Raw genomic sequence first — 22,107 nt, 5'->3', positions numbered from 1 at the left:
AATAGATTTGAGTTTATAGGAGGAGATAATGCTGCCTGTTGTTCAAGGCTCAGGGCTGGGTGTTTGTGGTTAAATAGGAGGCCTCTCGTCCATGTTTTAAATATGAGGATAAGATCTAGGGCAGAATAGACCCACTAGGCTTCTGGGGCCCGGTGCTTGTGCAGGACAACCACAGACAAGTCTGAACAATCCCAAACAGAACCCACCAACACACATCAACACTCACGTGCCCTACAAGCTACACTTTCCCCTATGGAGGTGTGATGCCGATTTAACCCTGAGGCGGCTTTCATGCTGCGGGGACGTGCGGGTATCTCACCAACGTGATGTCCCTGGAGGCTGCAGCAGCACTCATGTGCAGACTGGGCTGCCGGACCGAACTACTGCAGTCTAAGGCTCTGGCGAAGGTACCGACGGACCTGCGGGACAGAGACATGGCGCAAAAATATGAAGAAAAGGTACATAGAGACACTTCAAGAGTCTGCATTTAGCGATTGATATAGTTCCCACTTGCGCACAAAAATACATCCAGTGCTTCCTGATAAAATATTCAGTGTTTTAGTGTTGCAGTCAGAGCAAATTATACAACTCCAGCCAATTAGCACGGAGATAGAAGAGCAAGCTCTAAAAGGAAAGATTAAACAAAAAGGGAATGAGGAAGATGAAAATGAAAGTAAATTTGATAAGTCACTTGATACATCGGTTTTGGTTTCTATACTATCAAGTCGGTTATCCTGCCCCCTTCTGACACAAAATGATTATTTGCAGCTGTTAGTTAAAGGAGAAACGCTTCCGTCAAGTTTGGTCACGTCATTGAGGGCGGACTAGAAAGTGCACACCGGATCTGAAATGACACACACGCACTTAAAAAAAGGACAGCGCAGCAACAGTGGCTTAGTTTCTTTGCGCACACACACAGAAAAGGGTTCGAGTTGGTGGCTTAATGTGGTGACATCACTCAAGATGACGAAGCAGGAGCTTAGCCTGAAGACTGGATCGGCCCAACCCTTTTTTTTCCTGTTAAATGAGGAAATGTACGTTTTTTTTTCTTTTACCAACTTTATTCATTTGTAATACAATTATTATCTCTGAAATCACTACTTGAAAGCAATCTGAAGTCAAATCTTTTTGAAAATTGATTTAATTCTTGCTATTTCTTTTTCCGGTAAAACAAACTGAAGTGAAAAGTAATATGCACTTATTTTAGAAATAAATATTTGTAGCATTTCTATACTATATTGCATGTATATTTCCCTTTTTATCTTGTGTATGCTTAAGCACTTGGCGTCGACCTACCGAGCAACCACTAGGAACTGGTCAATCTGTTTCTCGGTCAGCAAGCTGTTGGGGTCAAAGATCTTCTCCTCCAGTTTCTCCAAGTCTCTTCCATCTTCCTCGTCTAAATGGACCCAGAGGACACAGATACATTTATTATTATTATTTAGATATTTATTTCTCAATGCTTTTCTATTAGCCACATATGTAGTGCAGGAGTTTGTGCTTTTCCACAATCAAACCAGAGTTTCTTCCTGGGTTTCCCTTTCATAGTCTGTGCAAAGCTTGAATGAATCCCACATTAGAGTAAAGGGAAGGGGGGGGGGGGGGGGGTTCTGTCAAGCCTCCAGCAAAACAACCAACCTGCCTGAGCTTCAACACATGTAACAGAATGTCATTAACATGGCTTTAATTAGAGAGCTTTGTGTCCCCACGGTGCCCAATTGCCATTTCAGAGGTTTTCCCAACTGCCAGGAAAATTCTTGCAAAACACTGAAACTGAAAAAATAAATGCAGGAAAATAGTCCCATTTAATAATGCTGAACATCAGCCCACAAACTGTGTATGATGTCCTTCAGACTGCAAGTTATTTTGGACATGTTGCAGATTACAACCTTGTGTATGAAGAATAAACAGCCATTAGTTTAAATTAAAAAAGGCCTTATACATTCCGTTGCTGCAGCACAGACATTAATGTTCTACGCTGTGAATAAGCTTCTCCAGAAAACAGTGCCTATTGCAAAAAAAACCTGCCCAGACTTCAGTTTAACTAATCTGCACCTTCTTTCAGGAGGTCGGTGATGTCGGCCTGGTACTTGTTCCCAACGCGGATCTCCCCTTTGTCAGCCAGCAGGGTCTTTTGCTGAGGGTCGTATACCAGCGAGTAGAAAAAGGCATCCTGGGAAAACAAGTCAGCGGAGAGGCGTGAGGATGGTATGAAAGGAACAGGAAGCGAGACGAGTGAACGCAGAGTGTAAAGAGAGGGGTGTATCCGTGTGTGTGTATCTTCTCCTCTGCTAGTCTCTCGTCTCCTCATTACTGTATGTGAAAAGAACGTTCTAGGTCAACATGTTGAATAATTCATCTGGAAATAAAAATCTCAAAAACTCATCTCACACACCCTCCCGGTCTCACTTGGACCATAACCCGTCTAACCGGGGTAGAAGACCGCCTCCTGTTATCTCAGCATGAAGAGCTGCTGGTACTTACCTCTCTCTCCAGGTAAGACTTAAGGGCTTCTGTCTCGTTCAGCAAAGTCACACAGCACTTCCCCCTGGAGTCCAGAAAGGATGGAAGGGAGGGACGTGCGGAGGGAAAAAGGGAGAGGGTGAAGACACGGAGGAGGAAAGACTGAGTGGACGACCTGAGAAACACAGACTAGCAGACCGGACTCTGGTCTTGGACCAACTAAAAGAGGACACTTTGACCAAAGCGATGAAATCTCAGAGACCACAACAATGACGTCTGCATCCAAATGATTTAGCAGCCGGCTAGTCACACCTCCCTAGCCCCGAGGCAAAGGCCATTTTGAGGGTTATGAACGCCAACACCATGCGCAACATCGCCGCTACAGCACACAGGTGTTAAATTCACAAAAACGTATTCAGGTCTGAACCTTCACTCCACGAAAAAGGCTCGGAAAGGTTGTTCATTAGGTGGGTTTGCCCGGAGCTTACTGATGAGCAAAGGCACACACTACATGCAGAAAGAGCTTAGCGCTGACATTTAGTGCTCCACGTGCACGATGAATTTTATTACGTCATTAACATCTTTCAGCCGTCACATAACCTCATGTGTGGCAGGTAATGAATCAATAAATAATCACTTTACCACCAACCTCTTCCAAGTGAGTCGGGGAGAGGCCGTAAACAGACACACAGAATCCAAAAAGTAGACTTTTGGTTTTACTGACATAATACAAAACCCCTGCATTAAACTGAAAAATGACTGTTAACATTCTACTTAAGTGGTGAAACTGTTTAATTCAATTTCAAGGCTCATTAAAACGAAAAACTGATGAGAAAACTTACACAGATATAGTCTATGATGCCTCTTCAGATTGCAATACCACACACACAATTTGTAACACATTAAATTCTAAATAAGTTCCTTAATGAAGGTTAAGGATTAAGGTTTTTACAGCAACACGGTCTTGTAAGATATTCAATATGCAAAGTTGTATTTTAACATTCAGCTTAAGTTCATATAAAAGAAAAATAATTGTGTGACCTTTCAAATACAATTTTTGAACGGTGTTTCAATAAAATATTTGATTTTTGTAAATGGAAATAAGAAACGCATTGGTTGCACTGTAGGGAAACGGCTGCTGCGGCAGCGTACCTGATGTGTGTGGCGGGTAAAGACTCCAGCTGTCGGGACAAGAAGAGCTCTCTGTGTCTGAGCTGGTGCTTCTGTTTCTCGGGGAGGTCCGCCATCTCTGGATTCTCCATCTCCTCCTCCAGCTCCCCTGGGGTGGTAAAAGGGGTCAAAGGTCAAACCTATACCCATTTCACGAGGAGGAACAATGGCTTCCGCAGGGGAGGGGGAAGGAGCGCGAGTGGGAGAATTCAACGGCCACGGACAAACGGTCTGAGATGTATAGCAAGCAGATAAAAAGCACAAGGAGACACACTTGATGAGCCGGGACAACAGGTCCTCGGGGACACTCAGGAGACCTTCTGCATGAGACCTTCAATATGAAACAAACAACGTCTGGCTTTGGTTTTCTCCAGATTCACATTTCTATCTGATTACAAACAGGACATGTTCCACACTGCTCAGGATTCCCCATCATTTTATTGCCCCCCCGGCTGTGTTTTCATTAAGCGCCTGTATTTCAAGTGTGAAAGACCATCAGAACAACCTGAATTGAATGTTAAAAACAAAAAAAAAATCTTGCATTCAGACCAGCAAAAAAAGAAAATGTAAATGCAATGCTTCCGTTGAAAAAAGGTCTTCATTGTTGACTAAGCAGCCAAAATAAAAAATAATCTCTGCTAAAAGTGGTACACTTGGTCAACTTCTAATGCCTCAACGAGGTGACGGCTGAGCCAGCAGCGCCAGCACCTTCAACAGTGCAAAGAGCAGCAGAAGGTGCAGACAGCGTTTACCTCTGGGGGAACCTGCGGGTCGCTGCTTTGCGCCCGTGACGACAACGTTGGTCGAGTACTAGCGCTACCCGCTACAGACCAGCCAATGAAAACAGTGCTGAGCAGCGGCCCCAAAACAGCCTGTGGGGGCACGCTCACGTGCACTAAAAGCACGTGCATCCTGTTCGGTTAGCTCAACAGAGCTCAAATTACCGCAAACACATCTCTGAGACGTTACTTCACTATAGCTCAACTTGGACAATAGTTGATATTGATGCTTGCGAGGAAAAAAAAGAAAATGCTCGCAAGTCACACATTACGGTTTTTTCAAAGGGGGAATGATTTAGTGTCTGGAAATGGATCTGGGAAAAAGAACAACCCCTATGATAACCAATTCTAGATTTAGGGCGTAAGCTATTTCCTTTAAAAGTCTATTTTACGGTTAGGACTTTGGTTCTAAACCATTAGTTCCCCCAAATTACACCGCTCCCAAAAACAAACAAGTCATCAAATCGATGCAGATGAGTTGTGTTTTATAGCCTCAGGTTTCAAACATCTCTGCTACAAATTTCCACCGTTTCAGGAATAATAATTATGGTGATAATAATTGAGATGAAGTGGTTAGCATGAGGCCAAGACAGCAGTACTTGTTTATGGTGGACAGGCCCTCCAGAAAAAAACGGATGAAATAAATGTGTCTTCATGTTAAGGGTGATGTTGTATTGCACTTGGTAGTTGTAATGTTTGAGAAACGTTTGCCATCCCGCACTAAACCAATAAGTCGGTTACAAACGCGGACCAGACGCTCCAAAGCCAAGTCGTCAGGTTATTTTCTCAGACTTGAGGAAGCTCCTCCAGCAGGAGAACGAGACGTTAAACTGTTTTCACAGTCTCTGTAGTGCTCCACTTGACTAGTAATCGGACCTGTGTGCAAAACCGCCATAGCTTCCCTTTAGGCTTGTGCTGCTGATTGAGCTAATTTCTCACCAGCCAGTCCCGCCATGTACGGCATTGTGTCTCAGACCGCTAAGACCTCCAAGGTTTTGGCTTTTTATACCAGGTGTTAGCTTGAATTAACTGAATCGAGGGAGAAAAAAAAAAAAACCTACTCGATATTTGTTGCAAAAACAGATGGACCGAGCGACCATCGAAGGGCTCCGAGCCCGTCTGACTGGGTCACGTGGTGGAGCCGTCCTACGGGAATAGAGCAGACTGCTGCTGGCGGGCAACGTCTCCGACGCACATTCTCTCCCCCCCCCCCCCTTGTGGGGATGAGGGGAGCGGAGGTAGTGAAGGTGGGAGGCGAGGAGGAAAGAGAAGGTGAAGCGGACAGGAAAACGCTTGAACAAAGACGCACAGAAAAGCAGAGAGGGAGGAACGTGGGACAAAGGAGATGAAGACAGTCGTAGAGAGGAGGCGAGAGGAGGATAGAGGAGCAATCGAGGGAAATCGGCAAAGAGAGAAAGAAGAGCAGTCTGTACGTGCTCCAATTCATTTGGAGTTTCATTAGAGGAAGCGGGATGGAGAGAGGGAGACGGGGAGCAGAACAAAAGCAATCAAGGGATTTTCAGGAGATGTGTGGCCAAAATCAATAAGTACTCCTTCACTCCCTCACTCTGCACTCGGCACCCAGCAGACACCGCATCAGTGCCCAGGGAAAACGCGCACCGCCCCCCCACCCCTCCCGGCTCCCATGTAAAAGCTAAAAAATATAGACAGATTATTAACACAAGGGAAAGGGGATAGTTGTAGGCAGGTGAGCTATGAGTGTGTGTTGGAGAGGCCTCTGTGCAACGGGGCACTTTGTTCTTACGGCGTGTGCAGGTGCACGTGTTCGGGCCGGCCCCTCACAGAGGCAATTAAATATACCAATATTTTCAAACAAACACCTCAACATTTATCCCAAAAAGGGACTATTGGGGCTTTCAAAAAATATTTAACCAAGACAATTATGATGAATAATATTCAGTAAGGCGTACATAATTACTAAGTGGGTAAAGCCAAATTATAAAAGAGAATAAATCACATCACAACTCTAACGTTGCTTTTAAAACCAGTAAAGCAAGACTCATTGCTAAATAACAACATGCGTGTATTTTTGCTCCTGGAAAAAAAAAAAAGAATGATAGTGACTCTTACGTTGTGCATGAAGTGGGTCAGAAGAATAACGGCACAGCAAAGCCGTTTTTTGTAGCTACACAACGCTTCAACGCAACCAGGCCACTGTCGAGCAAAAGCTTTGATTTCCATAGATAAGCGACATTAGGGGTTTCTCCCAGCTGCACGCAGACCAGGGCCGTTTGTCTCTGCGTCCTCTTCTTTAAAACCCCTCCCGCCACGGTGACACGCTGCTTCGATTAATGACCACGAAGCGAATGCGATGCATCCATCGTTCTTCCGCTGAGCTCCATCCGACAAATCCTCACCCATCTCATTCACGTAGTAAGATTAGGTTTCTTGTGTTATTATTGTTGTTGTTGGGGGAAATTTACGCCTTTTAAAAATGGACAGTTAAGATTTGATAATATAAATGATGGTAAAATAAAAACAAAAACAGACGTCTCCGGCCGGACACCAACTGTTCATAGTCGGCGCCACTGAATACGAGGCACGTGCTGCTCGTTACACCCTTAATGAGCTTAATATCAGGTTTCTGAAAATATTAAGAAGGTATACATTGTTGAAGCAACACGGCGAGCCTCCTCTACATAAAACTGCAGGAAAAAAAACCCACAAAAGAAGCATTCTTGCATGAAATAAGACAAACGCAGACATGATACTAATACACACTTAATTGGACCGGGGACATGGACGTGGAGGGAGGGAGGGAGGGAGAGAGGTGTATTACTAGCTGCTGTGATGCATTGATGTTTTTTTTTTTTTGGCGAAACAAAACTGAGAAGGAGCCGTTCTTTTGGAGAGAAATGAGGTCTGCGTTTGTTTGTCCTGGATGAGGACGTCCTTTCTGCGGCTGTTTGAGATTTCTGCCGCCATTACCCTTATAAGGTTTTTTTTTTTCTTAAGCCGAAATTATGCTCTACATCTGTATGCACAGATCCATGAACTCACCCACACAAAGTGTCCCATCCAGGTTATTATGCAGCAGAACGTCGGCTGGAGGGGCCCCTCAGACTGGCCCCCGGCTGAGCTTTCTCAACTCCCCAACCTCAGTCCTCGTCCTCCTCGAAGCCAATCTCCTGGCAGCGCACCCGCACCATACTCTCTACAAATTGCCTCTCCATCTCACCTGTCCCGACCAATTATCAATTATTGATGAATGGGTCGCCTTACGGGGCCCAGACACCGCGAGGGGAGGGGGGAGGGAAGAAGGGAGTAGGCCTGAGGGCGAGGAGAGCACACTGTTATTACCTTAACGAACTGACTGCACCTCTATGATACACTGCAGACCTCTGACTACCACACAAACACAAGCAGACGGCTACGTGCTCCTGCTCCAAAATCACCCGTAGTGAGGAAACCAACAGATCTCAGCAAAGCGGCCAGATCCAAGTTAAATAGGTCTAAACAGGGAGTGACAGTCTTGAGTAGTAATTCACAGAGTGAACAGATTTGGAGAAATAAAACTCTTGCATCAATACCTCACCTGGTCATTTTATGAGGTTGTGTGCATTTACTTACTGTTACAGGAAGAGTATTTAAGCTGTTTAGTTTGTAGATTTGCAGAAAAATGGTCTGACTTGATGCAGTGGGGGGCAAGGATCATTTACACCTCATGTTGCAAAGGAATGGGTCTCTTCATTTGACCCTGTTGGATCGGTAAATACCAACGCCACTCAAACTCAAACTGCCCAGAATCGATAACTGCATTGACATCTCAAAGGATCATTTCCCCAAAACACAGCTTCCTGCAGAATACCAGAGGACATTTTCACAGGCTAAACGGCTCCTTTTGTGTTGCGGAAAAATCACTGGACCTCCCCTTAAAGTAACCAGTCAAATTTCTTCATGTAAACAAGAAGTCTGTAATTGGGGTGAAGTAGTAGGCAATGCATGTGAATGCATGTAAATCAAGTTTCCAAAAAAAACGTGCTTTTTATCCACTAATACCTGTGTTCACAGAGATCAGTGACTAAAAAAGCCTAGATGTTAATGCTGCATATTTAACTGAACATTAGCAGATGAATACAACATGTCAAACATTATTTCATACTGTGATGGTCAACCTTGAACTGTGTAATTCATCTTTATCAGTGTTCTGCTACACCATTTATTAAAATATATATTTATAACATAGCTAAAGTTGCAGCACGTGGAGGTGCATTTCAGCATGGTCCCCCCCACCTTTATTCTAACTACGTACCGACACAAGGCACAACCGCGTCGACCCTCTGATTGTAACAAACGATGAGGAGCGGTCCCAAAACTCTGTGGCTGGGGACGCAAATAAGAAACTCATCCTCTCTAGAACGACGCACTTCTGTGATGACTTTTCATCGCCTCGCGTAGAATACAGAGAGGCTGTGAAGCCGCTAACAGCATGAGGCGAGACGTAGAGACTACCCTCCTGCCAATGGTCTCACTAATAAAACGATGAAAAAAAGGGATGCGTCTTGAGACAAATGTTTTTGTCACAAGCTTTGGATTCATGGAGAAAATAATCTGATGGGCTGCACCTATCCCACAACCGGCTCGACTTCACTGCTTCTACTTTAGTGCGTCAGCTCGCTGGCAACATAGTCGTCTATTGTTCATGGGAGCTCGGAGCCACATTTCTAAAATAGGAAAAAAACAGAAAAAAAACAGTCATGGCAAATTCAAACGTCTGAGGGGAGGGGCCAAGGAGGTGAAATGCCAAGTCCGCCACAGAGGCCGACCACTCAGGAGGCTGCTTCTCTAACAGGGGAGGGGCTAATGGAGGCCCCTGTGTGCCTCGATCCTCAGACGCTCTGCAAGCAAAATATTTGATCAGTGACTCACATGCGAGACACACACGCACGCACACACGCGAACACACACTCACTCACGACAGGGCGCAGAATTGAAAAACATCAAGTGCATCATACGCTGAAGAAAGTCATGAAGGCTCACACACACGCTCAGGCACAAACGCCACAGACAGGATACGGCCCACACCCAATGGGTGCACAGCCATTCCTGCCGTGCATTTTTTTTTGCATGTGTTGCAAACAACGTCCGAAAGCCCCTTACCAAACTGCAGCTGGCAGAGCTCAGCCACAAATAGGATCTGATCATACAAACGTTACTGCGATCCTGCTGCGTCCAATCGGTGCAAACAGTCGTGCTTTGACTGCATGCGCTTGACCATAAAGACGGAACGAAACCACAAGTGCAGGTGAAGCACCATTGATTATAAAAAAAAAGTTATATTTTCAACACTCTCTATGCCATATATACCGAAACAGTGTTTTCCTTCTTCAGCGGAACAACCTAAAACCCTGTATAGAAAGAGAGGTGGCGATAAAGCATCAAGCGCACATCAGCGCTGATAATAATTAACAAGGTTATTCTGGCATGGAGAATTATGAGGCCGACGCCTCGTGCAAATTTCGTTCCGCCGCCCAACAAAACTCAGACAAGAGCCTTCAACATGCTTTTGTTGGATTTGGGGCATTTGTAGCTGTATTTGCGGCATTATGGTGCTGTGCCTTGCAGTTAACCAGAAAAGGAGATGCATAAAGCTGCCCTATAAAACACAAAATACTGTCACTGATGAAATTACACCATCCGTCATTGGTCTTTCACAATGAATAGACAGACGCAGTGTTTCCGGTGGCGGCAGCTTTTTCAAAAACGAATCACTCAAGAAAATAAAACACTCTGCCATCAATCATATTGAACACGGAAAGCCGATGAGGTCGATATTAGTGTCCTTTTTGCCGTTTAGTGTTTTAGTATAGCTTATCGCCAGCTGGCGTTCATTAACATGCAAGCCTTAACATCATCTTTTACTGTCACCTCAAAGCCAACTAGCATCCATTCACTTTCAGTTTCCCCTTCACTTGATCACAAAAAGGTTTTATCTATGCTCTGTAGGATTCATTTAAATTAGGAAGTAAAATGCAACTATTTAAATTAATTTATAAACGCTTCCTAACACGAGGATATCTACTATTGTGTCTTAATATTTTGTCAGTAAAAGTTTATTTTACCTTCAACATCGGGCCGTATAATTTTTTTAATTTTTTTTAAAGGGAAAATGGTTTATTTTTCATTCATAAAGAAGGCTACTACAAGCCCCTCCCTGCAGAGACACAAATCAAACATCCTCATGTTCTATAAGGGACATTAAGGGCACACCAGATTTCACTGCGCATGTGATGCGACGCAATGTGCAGCCGCCGCTTCCATTTTAATCCTCCTTGTTTTGAGCCAGGGACACAATTTCTTTTAAAAACATGATTACAGACTCTCTTAAAAAGGGACACACACACACACACACACACACACAACGATGCTGTGTGGTCCTCCAGAACAAACAAACAAACCTCCTGCCGTGGACCCACCCATCTCCAGGAGACACGCGCACATGCACTTGGGTGGCTCACCCTCTCGTTCACGCAATCCACACGGCAACATGGCGTGTGCCACGCCCAGTCAAAGTCTAGTGGTGGTTGAGCAAGTCTGGAATGCAGGATGGCGGCGTTTACACTGGCAGTGTGACGCCAGTACCGGCATGAATGGTGGACGGAGTCAAATCCAACACTGCCTAAATTAACCAGCTGCTTTTGTCTTTACCATAAAATTGATCAGCGTAATCCGTTTTTTGGGGCCAATTGCTTTGAAGTTGGTTTGAATGCAAGTTTAGAATCAGGGTTGGTCTACTTGAGGCCTGACTGGACACCAAAAGCAGACTTACACGGTTCGTCCACCAACATGCTTATAGTACAATGTGCACTAAATTCAAATCATGAGGCCTGCTGAAGGCACCAGTAAAGCAATGGGGTTCAACTCCCATTTCCTTCAGACGCAATGGTCCTCTCTTTGAGCGTTAACAGCAGAGTGCTGCACCATGAGGACCAGACGCCGTTACCCTCATTGATTCTCCTCCAGCCGACAGCCAATTGCCTCCCCGCCACCGAGTGACAATTTTGCTATTATAAAAGACGTGGTCAGACAACACTTCCTATGAAATTACTTTTTTTTGTGTTGGCCAGTCTGCAAAAGACAATGTTAGGAGATGCCAGCTACTGTATTTCATCCAAGAAATGAAGTCTCAGAAGCGCTAAATCAGTGCTTGTGGGATGGCACGTGTGCACATGGAGCAGAAATACTCCCTCACGAAGATGCAGAACCGTACACCAAGGTTTACAGTCGTGTTTGCAGTAGATGTGCAGAGTGCACGTGGCAGAAGGACTTCTTACCCATATAAGTTAAAACATCATTCATTCACACATGAGAGGAACAGCTCACTCAAGAATTCCCATCTTTGCTCATTTTTTCGTCAATATTGTTTTGTCTAAATATAGCAACCTGCTATGGATGCTGCTGGTTGTATGTTCCCGCCAAGATTCACAATGGCAGGTGTTAAAGGGGGTTATGAGACACAGTTCTAACCTTAGCAGTTAGCTCCTATGCTGCCAACATTACCTCCTGATTACTTAACACGTTTGTGCTCCACTGATTTGCATCATCAGCAATCGGTGACAAGAAAGCATGAAGGCAGATCTCTCCATCGCATGGCTTATTTTCACTGAATATTGTCTGATAACAATGGGCAGTATAAATGGTTTTAATTACTGTGTGATTAATCTGCCAAACCCTGAGGGAGGATCCATACGGACCAATTATGGTCTGTTACACCCCTGCAGATGATAAGATTAGAGAAATTACACACGGTCAAACGAGGAGATGGAATATCATTCAACAGTCCCGAGCAGTGCCTTGAAGGCATCGTTTCCCACTGACCACTGGGGATGCGACCTGGTCATTCAGAAATGTCTCTGGCCTTTAACAGATTCACTTTTTTTTCTACCTTTTTTTTTTTTACCACAAACTTGGACTCAGCATCTCTACATTAAACATTAAAAAGCTGCTTAAGGTAGAGGAGGCCGGTCTACGGCTGCCTGCTGCTCCACATATACCTGCTGCTGACACACATACACACGCACATGCACACGCGCGAACACCCGCACACACGATCAGGCCTTTCAGAGGATGGACTGCTGCAGTCTGGATTGACTCTTTCAGCTCGGAGAAGGTTCACAAAACCCGCAATCCCTCCCCAGATGTGCAAACAGGCCAGACAGTCCACGTTCGTCTTGATCAATTGGAGTGACGGCATTATACGTTGCAGTGGGAAAAAAATTGAGGAAGGGCTGCCCCAAAGTGACCCCCCCCCCCCCCCTTGCTTTTATAGCAGCGGTCTGCGTGCTGTTGGGCGGTGGCGTTTTGCTGGCCGGGTTACGGTGGGTCACTCACTTGCGTGTTTGTCTGCCAGGGCGATGAGTGTGCCAGAGATGTCCCTGCGCCGGTAAAAACACACCACTTTGGCCTCCACGTTCCCATTGGCTGTCTGCAAACCAGAGACAATCGACGTTACCACGGCAACAAGTGGTGCCGCACACAAAGCACCCACACAGTTGGGGAAAAGAAAGTGAGATTTGCAGTTATCAGGTTGTCTGTGCAGTTCTACAATTAATTTGTTCTTAGTGATGCTACATTCATATGTTGAACATGTATCACGAGCAGCAGGCCTATTTTATCAAAACAAAAACTGGGAAAAATATTATTTACATTAAGAATAATAAAAGACACTTTCACTGATGATTTGTAGTTTATTTTTCTTAAAAAAGACAAATTGAAGGTAAATATCGATAACTGGGATACTTTAAAGGGCGATCATATTAGGTCGAGCATGTGGGGTTGAGATCTCCCTCTCAAATCAAACACTTTGCGAGAGGAAGTTAATGACGTGATGGAGAATTGCACACAGCCAACATGTCATATTTCTGTAGCACTGCAGACTTTTTACTTTTCTAATCAGCGAATAATTAAAAATCCAATTTCCCACATTTCTATGTTGGACAAATGGTGCGGGAACAAGGAAAACATTTCCAGTTGGACCATTTTTTCTGATAGCACTTATTGGACATTTTAATGAAATGCAGAAATGAATTTGTTTAAATTTTGCTCTTTTGTGAAGTGTCAGTTTGACATTTCTACAAAAGTCAAAGCAATCTGTGGAAGTCAAATGAACAAATATTCTCTTAGTCACCAAAATTTGAACTGAAAATGTTTTGAGTCTACAGGCTAAATAGCCCGGAACACAATGGAGGACAATACAAAATAATTAAAGCGAATTGACTAAGAGCTACATATTTATAGTCGGCACTCATCATAAGCTGCCAAATGCCAAACTTGAACATAAAAATGTCAGTCAAGTTAAAGTCTGCTGACTTGATTAAGTGGGTTCAAGTCTTTCTGGGGATTCTTTTACATTCCAGTAAAATCCCAAAGCAGTCTGACATGGTAAGGCAGAATTAAGAGAGTGTGATTCCCACAATAAAGTCAGTCATATTCACATGTGCGAGTCAAAACTGTCAACCTTCCGCCCAATTAAAGGTGAACAGAGCAGAATGTGCTAGGAGAGGAAGTCATGATGCAGCAACTGGGGGCGCGACCGTGACACAACACAAAAATGCTAAATATTCACCTGGCTTTAACTAGGTCGAAGGAGGATCCAAGTTTTTGGCTGTCTTGTCGTTTCATACATAATGACTCAACACTCTTCGGACAACTAACTATCGGTTAATGCCTTTATTTACTTTTATTATATACCTATAATTAACCAGGTGAGTCAATTCTGAAGCAGTAGACATTTACGTTGACGACTTGGCAAAAAGAAGAGCAGCAGGAGGCAAGTCGATATAAGAAAATATTAAAACAGATCAATACATCATGACAAAAAAAACAATCGACTTGTAAAGGATAGTGATAAATGAAGATAAATGCCCCCTGCGGTTAAGAGCCTTTAGAAAAACAATGAAAAGGTAAAAAGCCTTTTTATTAAAAGCATGATCTGTGAAGTCAAAAGAGAAATCCGAAACAAGACAAATAAGTAATTAAAAACGTTGGAATAGTTTCTTTCAGGCCGGGATTCTTTAGTCCCTAAATGAAATAATGTGTGCTCATTTTACATTTACACTTCGTAAAAGTGTCCCGATCAAAACCTTTGCTCTCAGTTCAGCCATTCCAATGTTTTCCATAGTTTTGAGTAGCTGGCAGTCGTCAATACTTTCCTCTACACTTTCTAAACGTGCGTCTGAACGATGAGAAACTCAGAGCTCCCAAAGGAGCAGAGAGACTGACAGTGACAGAGAGGAGAGACTCGCTCTGCGCTCTGCGTCAATCACATTAAACAGCCTCCATATTATCCGGCGTGGGGCCGAGACAGGTGACACACAGCGGCCACCTGTAGCAGGTCCACGGAGACGGGCCTCCCTTTCTGATCCTTTGACTGTACAATGAACGCGTGATCCGGCTGGGATTTACCCATGCAGCAGCCGGAGCGACACGGTCATCATACTCGGGTTGACATAACAATACTGCGGTGACGGCTTTCAGTGTGATCCGTACATGGATGCATATTACAGGTCTATTCTCCACCAAAAACACGATTACTGTCATTCTATTTTGTGCTTAGCAGAAAAACTGGCTGCTCAAACAGGATACCTCACAAAATGTTGGGATTAGATTATTAAAAACAAGCAGTTGAATAAGTATTTCTGGAGTTCATAATGACCTTGATGGGAGTAATCACACAAGTGGCCCTTAAAATATGAAGAAATGTCCATGAAACAGACAATTAGGAATCTCTAACCCTGCAGCCAACAATTACTCAGATTCTCGTTTAAAGGTGGCAAATCATTTTCTTATCAATACATTATTTGGTCAATGAAGTCAAGAGTTCAAATTGTTTTTTCCCCCTCAGATTTCAAGTCTCGTTTGGACCAAATCTTCAGCTAATGATCCTAACAACATAAAAACTACAGGATAGATCAAAATCTCTTACACCCTGATAAAGAAACATTTTTATTTTCATGCCTGGGATGTAGATTATAAACAAAACTCCATTTATCACTAAAGAACTTTATAATACAATATCTAAAAAAAAAAAGTCAAATCTTATTTTGATCACGTGTGTAGAGATTTAAAAGACATTTGCAACGATTCATTATTATTTTCCACATTATTATTTCATCACTCAAAACCAAGCGCTTGGTAAGGTTAAGACGGAGACTTAGATCTGTGCTGCGTTCGAGTAACTCACCTTGTTCAACTCCTCTATCCTCCTGATCAGCAGTGGGTTACTGGACGAGTTCTCAAAATAAACATAATCTGCAGAGGAACAGCGTGAAGGGGTGTGGAGGGGGGGGGGGGGAGGGGGGAGAAAAGAAAAGAGCAAAAGGAAACTTCAGTGAGCATTTTGAGGTCACCCAAACGCTCAGGGTGACTTCCAGTTGAACCACACTGCGACAGCTTATTAGGCCAACACGGACATCCCCCAAAATGTTGCCGTACACTCATTGAGGTTCATTTCATACACAGGAGATGGGGTTGAAGTCGGGAGGTCTGAATGAAAGAGACGCTGACGCACAGACACACAATAAATCAGCCTCTCCGGAGCTCTCCATTCAGGCTGCAGCCTTGTTTCCTCGGGCTTTCTTTGCCTTATTACCGCAGTTTGCATGCACGGTGGGTCTACATCCGTGTGTGTGTGTGTGTGTGTGAGAGAGAGACTGCACCAGCTCTACTGCGCATGTGTGACGATGCACTGGAGTGTGTGCGTGCACGTACGTGGGGCTCCTGGCAGCGCTCCAGGCCCGTTGGAGGCTTAGCGCTCACCAGGATGTCCCCACAGGCCCGGTCTTGGTAGGGCGCCTGGTTTTAGCCCTGCATGTGTCTTGGCTGAGTGCTGTCAGATTATACCCCACACTTGGTTGGCTGCCTGGAGCTGCAGCTATCCACCCTCCACACCGAAGCTCACCCGCCCATCACCCCCACCCCCACCCCGAACCGTCCACCGGGGGGCCCCCCGTCTTCTTGCCACGACTCAGGCAGAGATCGGACTATTAGCGTGTACATCCTGCGCCTCAAACCAACTGGTTTGCACCGACATGGAGATCTATCTCACATCCACCTACGGATACCTCTACAGTGTGCAAACAACTAGCAGTATGTGGCTTGTATTCATCTTTTTTTTCTTCTTCTTCTATCATCTGAGCATTACGTCGGCTGATCTGACATTTTCCGCCAAAGTTTTAGCTTTTAAAGCATTTTAAATATAGCATCTCGGAAACAGAAGAGGCAGATGTCCAGATCTCTCCACCCACATGAATCACCAACAGACCACAATGCAACGCTGCTACTGGTTCCGAGTAGGGGGCACACCTTTGTACTTGTTCCACTCTCTAGTGGTATTCCTCTCTCCACCCACACCTCCACCACTGAACAGATTCGCAATGATTGCAAATTTAATTAAAGTAGCTAAAGGTAGTAGTTCAATGGTAGAAAGGGTGCAACACTCCCTCTCGAGGGTTAACTAGCAGCAGCAGTAGTAGTTCAGAAAGCACGTAGAGCGCAACTTCAATATCAGCTTCTCCTGACGACGACATATTCACTGACAACTCAACATCGCTACGAGACGTCTCCTCTTCACCCCGAAACAGCTTGTTACTAGACTCCTGTGCCCCGGCGACATCTCCGCCCTGCTGCTGAATATCAAATAGGCCAACTGAGACACAAAATGCAGACAAGCAACATGCTGGGGGGGGGGGGGGGTTCTAAAAAAACTGCACAGGGGAGAAGCAGCAGAGCCGGGAGGCGAGAGGTCAGAAGTCGGAGGAACTGGCTCTGGACCGGCTTTCGACGATCATCAGACGGGCTGTGAAACAGACGACTGGAGGAAAAGGGAGAGCGAGCGCCATTGGTGAGGAACCAGATCAGAGGTCAAACAAGTAGTTGATGAAATTGATTAGCGTCTCACAGGAAAGTTAACCTCTGATACAGGTCACGTTTTTCCTTTTTTCACAGAACATAATAAAAATGGATAACCGAGAAAACCCCTGGCCTATTTACAATAGCGATACGTTCTAATCACTAATTCTGACTTCTTAGCGGATTGGCGACTGTTCACTTTTATAACAGGTCCAACAACACCTTCCTTTAATTTACTGTACATTAATTCACTCAATTCAAACCAGAATCTCACCTGTAGAAGCTGGTTGATAACTGAATTGCCTAAATAAAAGCAGCATGTCGACTAAGCACCTCATGGTTTCGGCTCCATTGTGAGTGTACGTATCGCAACCGGACTCACTGCTAATATTTGAAGTCTGCCGGCCGAGAGAGAAGACATATGGTGGTCCACATGAAAGGTAAATAACACTATCAATGTTGATAATAACCCTGATGAAAAAGTAATTTCACCCTCAAAAACAAGGACAGGTCTCGTGGCAAACCACCGAGAGATGATGGTGGACCTCTGAACAGTCACTTGGTGCGACTCGCCACCACAGCAGTACGGTTTTCGTCTCCACTGTGAAGCTGGGACACCGGATGCAGCGCGCCCTCTTTCCTGGCTCATGCTTAAGTTACCAAAGATGGAATTGCTGTAAAGTTCCAGCCCTGTCCCCGTACGAGCACTGTTAAGAGTGGGCTGGTGGAGTTTCCACCATGTGAGGAGCTGGAGCCGGGTGGAGGGGAACTCAAAATGAGAGCGAGAGAGAGAGAGAGAGAGAGAGAGAGAGAGAGAGAGAGAGAGAGAGAGAGAGAGCCTGTAGGCACTGAGCAGCGTCACTCAGCCTCTCTATTTTCCCATCAGCCCTCATGCCGCCTCAATCCGCGTATAACCCACCCACCCCCCGCCCCCCCTCTCCATCCCCCGCTGCCAGCCGGCAGCCAATCGGCGGCGCCTCTGACGTCAAGATGCAGTCGGATTTTGTGAGAGCCAATCAAGGCATGTTACCGAGCCCCGAAAGAGAGAGTCTGCTGGACTGATTCAAACCAGGCCAGGGAGAGACCCGCGAGCCAGATCCGCGCCGCGATGACAGGGGGGGGAAGCACGAGATAACGGGCCGACCGGGAGACGCACAAAGCCTGGCGGAAACGTTGAGAGGGCGGATGAGTTGGTAACGCAGTTGGAAGGGAGGCGCAAACCTTTGCGACGATGGACGGTATAGGAAAGTAGATTAATTACTTACTTCTAATTGGAAACACACAAGCACACACGCCTGTGGCCCGAAAGCAGCAACCGCGGACGGGATTACGGCTCAGAATCTCCTGGTATGGGGGGGGGGGGGGGGGGGTTCTGAATATATTTGGTATTTCTATAAACTATGCCGACCTTGGAGATAATCCACATTAAACACCAGTGAATGAAAGACATTAAATATACCTTCATCATGAAGCCATGTTAAAGCAGAGAGGGATCGTTTGACCTCATAAAGTGCTACTTCACATGAATCGTTCTCGCACCTGAGATCACGCTGCACGGGTTGCTTGATCTCATTCAAACGTGATTCTACATCGAACGCGTGTCACACGACACTCCTCCCTTAAAAACAACTTTAGGGCAAATAGCCTGCAGCAAACACTGGCACACTGTATTGCAGTTTGACCTCTAAGGAGGTGTGTGACCATGGGGACACCAGTCGTGTATCTGGTTGACTGATGGTCCTGAATTTGACGAAGCGGTGACTCGGCGAGCTCGCCCACCAGACCTGCGGGAGAGAGGCCAGCGTGGGAAATAAACACCAGCCAGCAGCCAAACAAAGTGTGGGCACTGTCCAAGCTGGTAAGTTAGTCAGCGTGTGTATATCGGTACAAATCAAACGCCTTTAAGCAGGGGCTGAATCATAACTGGCAGCCCTTTAAGTTAGTTAGTGAGCACGTTTAACACGTTCTGTACTAGCGTTGTCACACTCCAAGTGCAGCGATTAAAAAGTATTTATTTGCGGAGGATGTCTTAAAACAATGGTCAGGTGTTCCTGCAGAGATGTTAACAGGATTTGCTTGCTGAGATTTTTTTTTTTTTCAAGATTTCCTTTTTATAGACTATTAGACTAGACCTATAATAAATGGAACATTTATTTGAAGCCAATATTGCGCATTAGCAGGCCTCTTCCAAAGTTGGTCTTCTTTAGTACAAAATGTCCCTCTGTGCGTTGTCTTCCCTTCACTGAAGCTAAGCAACGAGGGACTAAGGAGACTAAGGTGGGTCCACTTGATTCTTCGAAGTAAGACTTAAGCTGTCTGTCAAAAAGCCCCCCCGTCATTTGTATAGGAGTCGTCTGACAGTGGAGTTTCCAACGTACCGTGATACAGCCAAAAGAACACATGTCTGTCTGGCAGAAAAGTAGAACCGGTCCTAACTTTTGTCGCGACATGGAAGTACCATGAAGGATCATTTAATGGCCATTATGACCAGGAGGACAGATCATACAGGCACCTAACTCACAGTCTTGTGTCCCTCCAGAGTGTCATTTTGGGTCACACCTGTGCCAACCAGTTAGTCAACCAGTCTTTGTGACTCGTGTTCGGAGGTTAAGACTTTTAAAACTTTTGTGGTCCAGTGCACATTAACTTTGTTCCGGCCGCTCTTCCCATTGCACCTTTGAGATAAGACTTATAATATAATAATACTTATAATATAGCCTATAAGTCACCAACAATTTCCTGTGGATTGGGGGGTGGGGGGGGAGCAGTGGCGTGTGGCCTGCAGGATGAAAACAAAGGCATCGCGGCCTATGGAGCGGAGCCAGCTTTTGTTCACAGTTCAATCTCAAGGGAATTCATTGCTTCTCCAAGATGATCCTGCATTGTCCTACAAAGTGGCGGCCATCTTTTCAAGGGTTCTGCTTTGCTCAGATATCAATTCGGTCAATAATGACTTATTTTGGGCCTAAATTCTGCATTGTTTTTAATTATTGTGAGTGTTCAAAAACTATTTTATGGTATTATTATTCAGCACAATGATTTTAAGGGTTTGGTTTCTGATTAGTATGGGATATTATACAATTAAGCAGATTTACACTATTTGGATTTTAATCTTACAAAAACTGAAAATGTATTGTAAAAAAACTATCAGTTTGCTAATACTGATTTATTAAAAAGATATCAAAAAATGAGATCAAAATCTCTAGCCAGAGAAAATGCATTTGCTCAAACACAACATCATGCACACAGACATACACAATATTTAAAAACACAAATGAAATATAAGCTAGTAAAATGTAAAGTATCTCAGGGGAATAAGAGCCTAGATTCAACCTGTACTGCAGCGCATCCCAACAGGAAGCTGCCCATAAAAATGTGCATTACCGTGCCAAGTTAGAAAAGTATTATTAATGTCTGTGTACAGACGAATTAACAGCGGGCCTGATATTTATCCATGAGGGATACCGTCATCAACCATTTGGGGATGTGATTTGAAACCATTAATAAAAAAGATGAGAGGAACAGCATCCAAGCAAGATACAAACACAAGTTTGACAAAGATCGCTGCACAGTGTTGCTTTTTATGATGCAGGCCATCCACAGAAACCTCTGCAGCTGTTGTTCTGCGATGACCCGATCTAAAAACCTGGTGCCTCCAGTTAGCCGACTTGCGACTCTGGGATTTTTACACTGACAAGACAACTTGGAAACGGGTGGAAAAGTGTCACACCACTAATGTATATACTTTTTTTCCACTTTAAAAGTGCATAGTGCTAAAGTACAGGGGGAAAATACACCACCTTAAAGCTACCAAGTAGCCAGGAGAATCGTGTGAATCACAAATGAGTTTTTTTTAAAACACGATGTATATATTCAGCTGGTTAACATCTCAGAAGACAATTTAACACCACATTTTGGTAATGTTGGCTATTTCCACCTGGCTCTGGAGATAATCCTGTTCTCATTCAAGTAGGCCTTGTTTAATTTGACTAAATAATAAGGCTAAGGCTATGACGTGCACTACAAGCTATTTTTGATATGGGTACCATCCCAAAGAAAGTCACAGCATTGCTGGTGCACTGGTCAGTGATCGCATGTAAATATGATCAGACGGTAATAAATAACTCTCGCTTTACCTCCATCTCTTGCTTACGTACAGTTAAAAAGAAGTATACAATTAAGCAACTACAACATGGAAAACATTGGACTCCAATAAAAAACATGAATGAAAATAATGTTCAGTACAGATAATGGAACTATCCTCTTGGTATTTACACCTGTCACTTACTACACTGAATACCTGTCACCGCCCACCTTTATGTGATTGTTGTGACACTTTGACAGTGAATTTTGAATAGAACAGTAGTCTAATTAAACTGCATAGGGAGTCAAAATTCTGCGCGGCTTATGGGTTTTCTTTGTGTGTGGAAAGCATCGGATAAGGATCCTATCTTTTGTCTTTAGCGCTATTCAGTACTTTCTAGTATACAGACCCCCAACAAAATGTGCCTATTTTCACACAGTACCTACAAGATGTGAATCAGAAAGGCGGAGTGTGAAGAAAAGACAGGAATCCTAATTATATATTAACTGATGATACTTGAGCAAATAACAAACAGTAAAAAAAACCTTGTTTAAAGATTTGAAATGCATTGAGATGCTTTTTTTTTAAATAATAGCTTAAAACTTTTTTTGTACCTAACGTCAGTTTCTTCATTTTCAATTCCTCTAAAAAAATAAATAAATAAAAAAGCAGGAAAAAAACGCACCCACTTGCTGCTTCGTGCAAACCTTACTGGGTTTCTGCAGGCTAGTGGATTACTAT

At 44.3% G+C, this 22,107-nt stretch overlaps 1 protein-coding gene across 1 annotated transcript in view; it reads right to left on the bottom strand.

The window, feature by feature from the left end:
• The window catches only part of mta1 (metastasis associated 1), a 30,929-nt gene that overhangs the window by 8,089 nt on the left and 733 nt on the right, over positions 1–22,107 (bottom strand). Inside the window, exons 2-8 of the mRNA XM_037486529.2 lie at positions 15,616–15,683; positions 12,765–12,858; positions 3,616–3,742; positions 2,485–2,548; positions 2,056–2,173; positions 1,297–1,399; positions 320–419 (exon numbers count right to left, since the gene is read on the bottom strand). Of these exons, the coding sequence (XP_037342426.2) occupies positions 320–419; positions 1,297–1,399; positions 2,056–2,173; positions 2,485–2,548; positions 3,616–3,742; positions 12,765–12,858; positions 15,616–15,683 (674 nt within the window). The remainder of the gene's footprint in view (positions 1–319; positions 420–1,296; positions 1,400–2,055; positions 2,174–2,484; positions 2,549–3,615; positions 3,743–12,764; positions 12,859–15,615; positions 15,684–22,107) is intronic.

This window comes from Pungitius pungitius, chromosome 14 (assembly GCF_949316345.1).
Source record: "Pungitius pungitius chromosome 14, fPunPun2.1, whole genome shotgun sequence".
NCBI lineage: Eukaryota > Metazoa > Chordata > Actinopteri > Perciformes > Gasterosteidae > Pungitius > Pungitius pungitius.
This window is presented reverse-complemented; position numbering and strand designations above follow the sequence as displayed.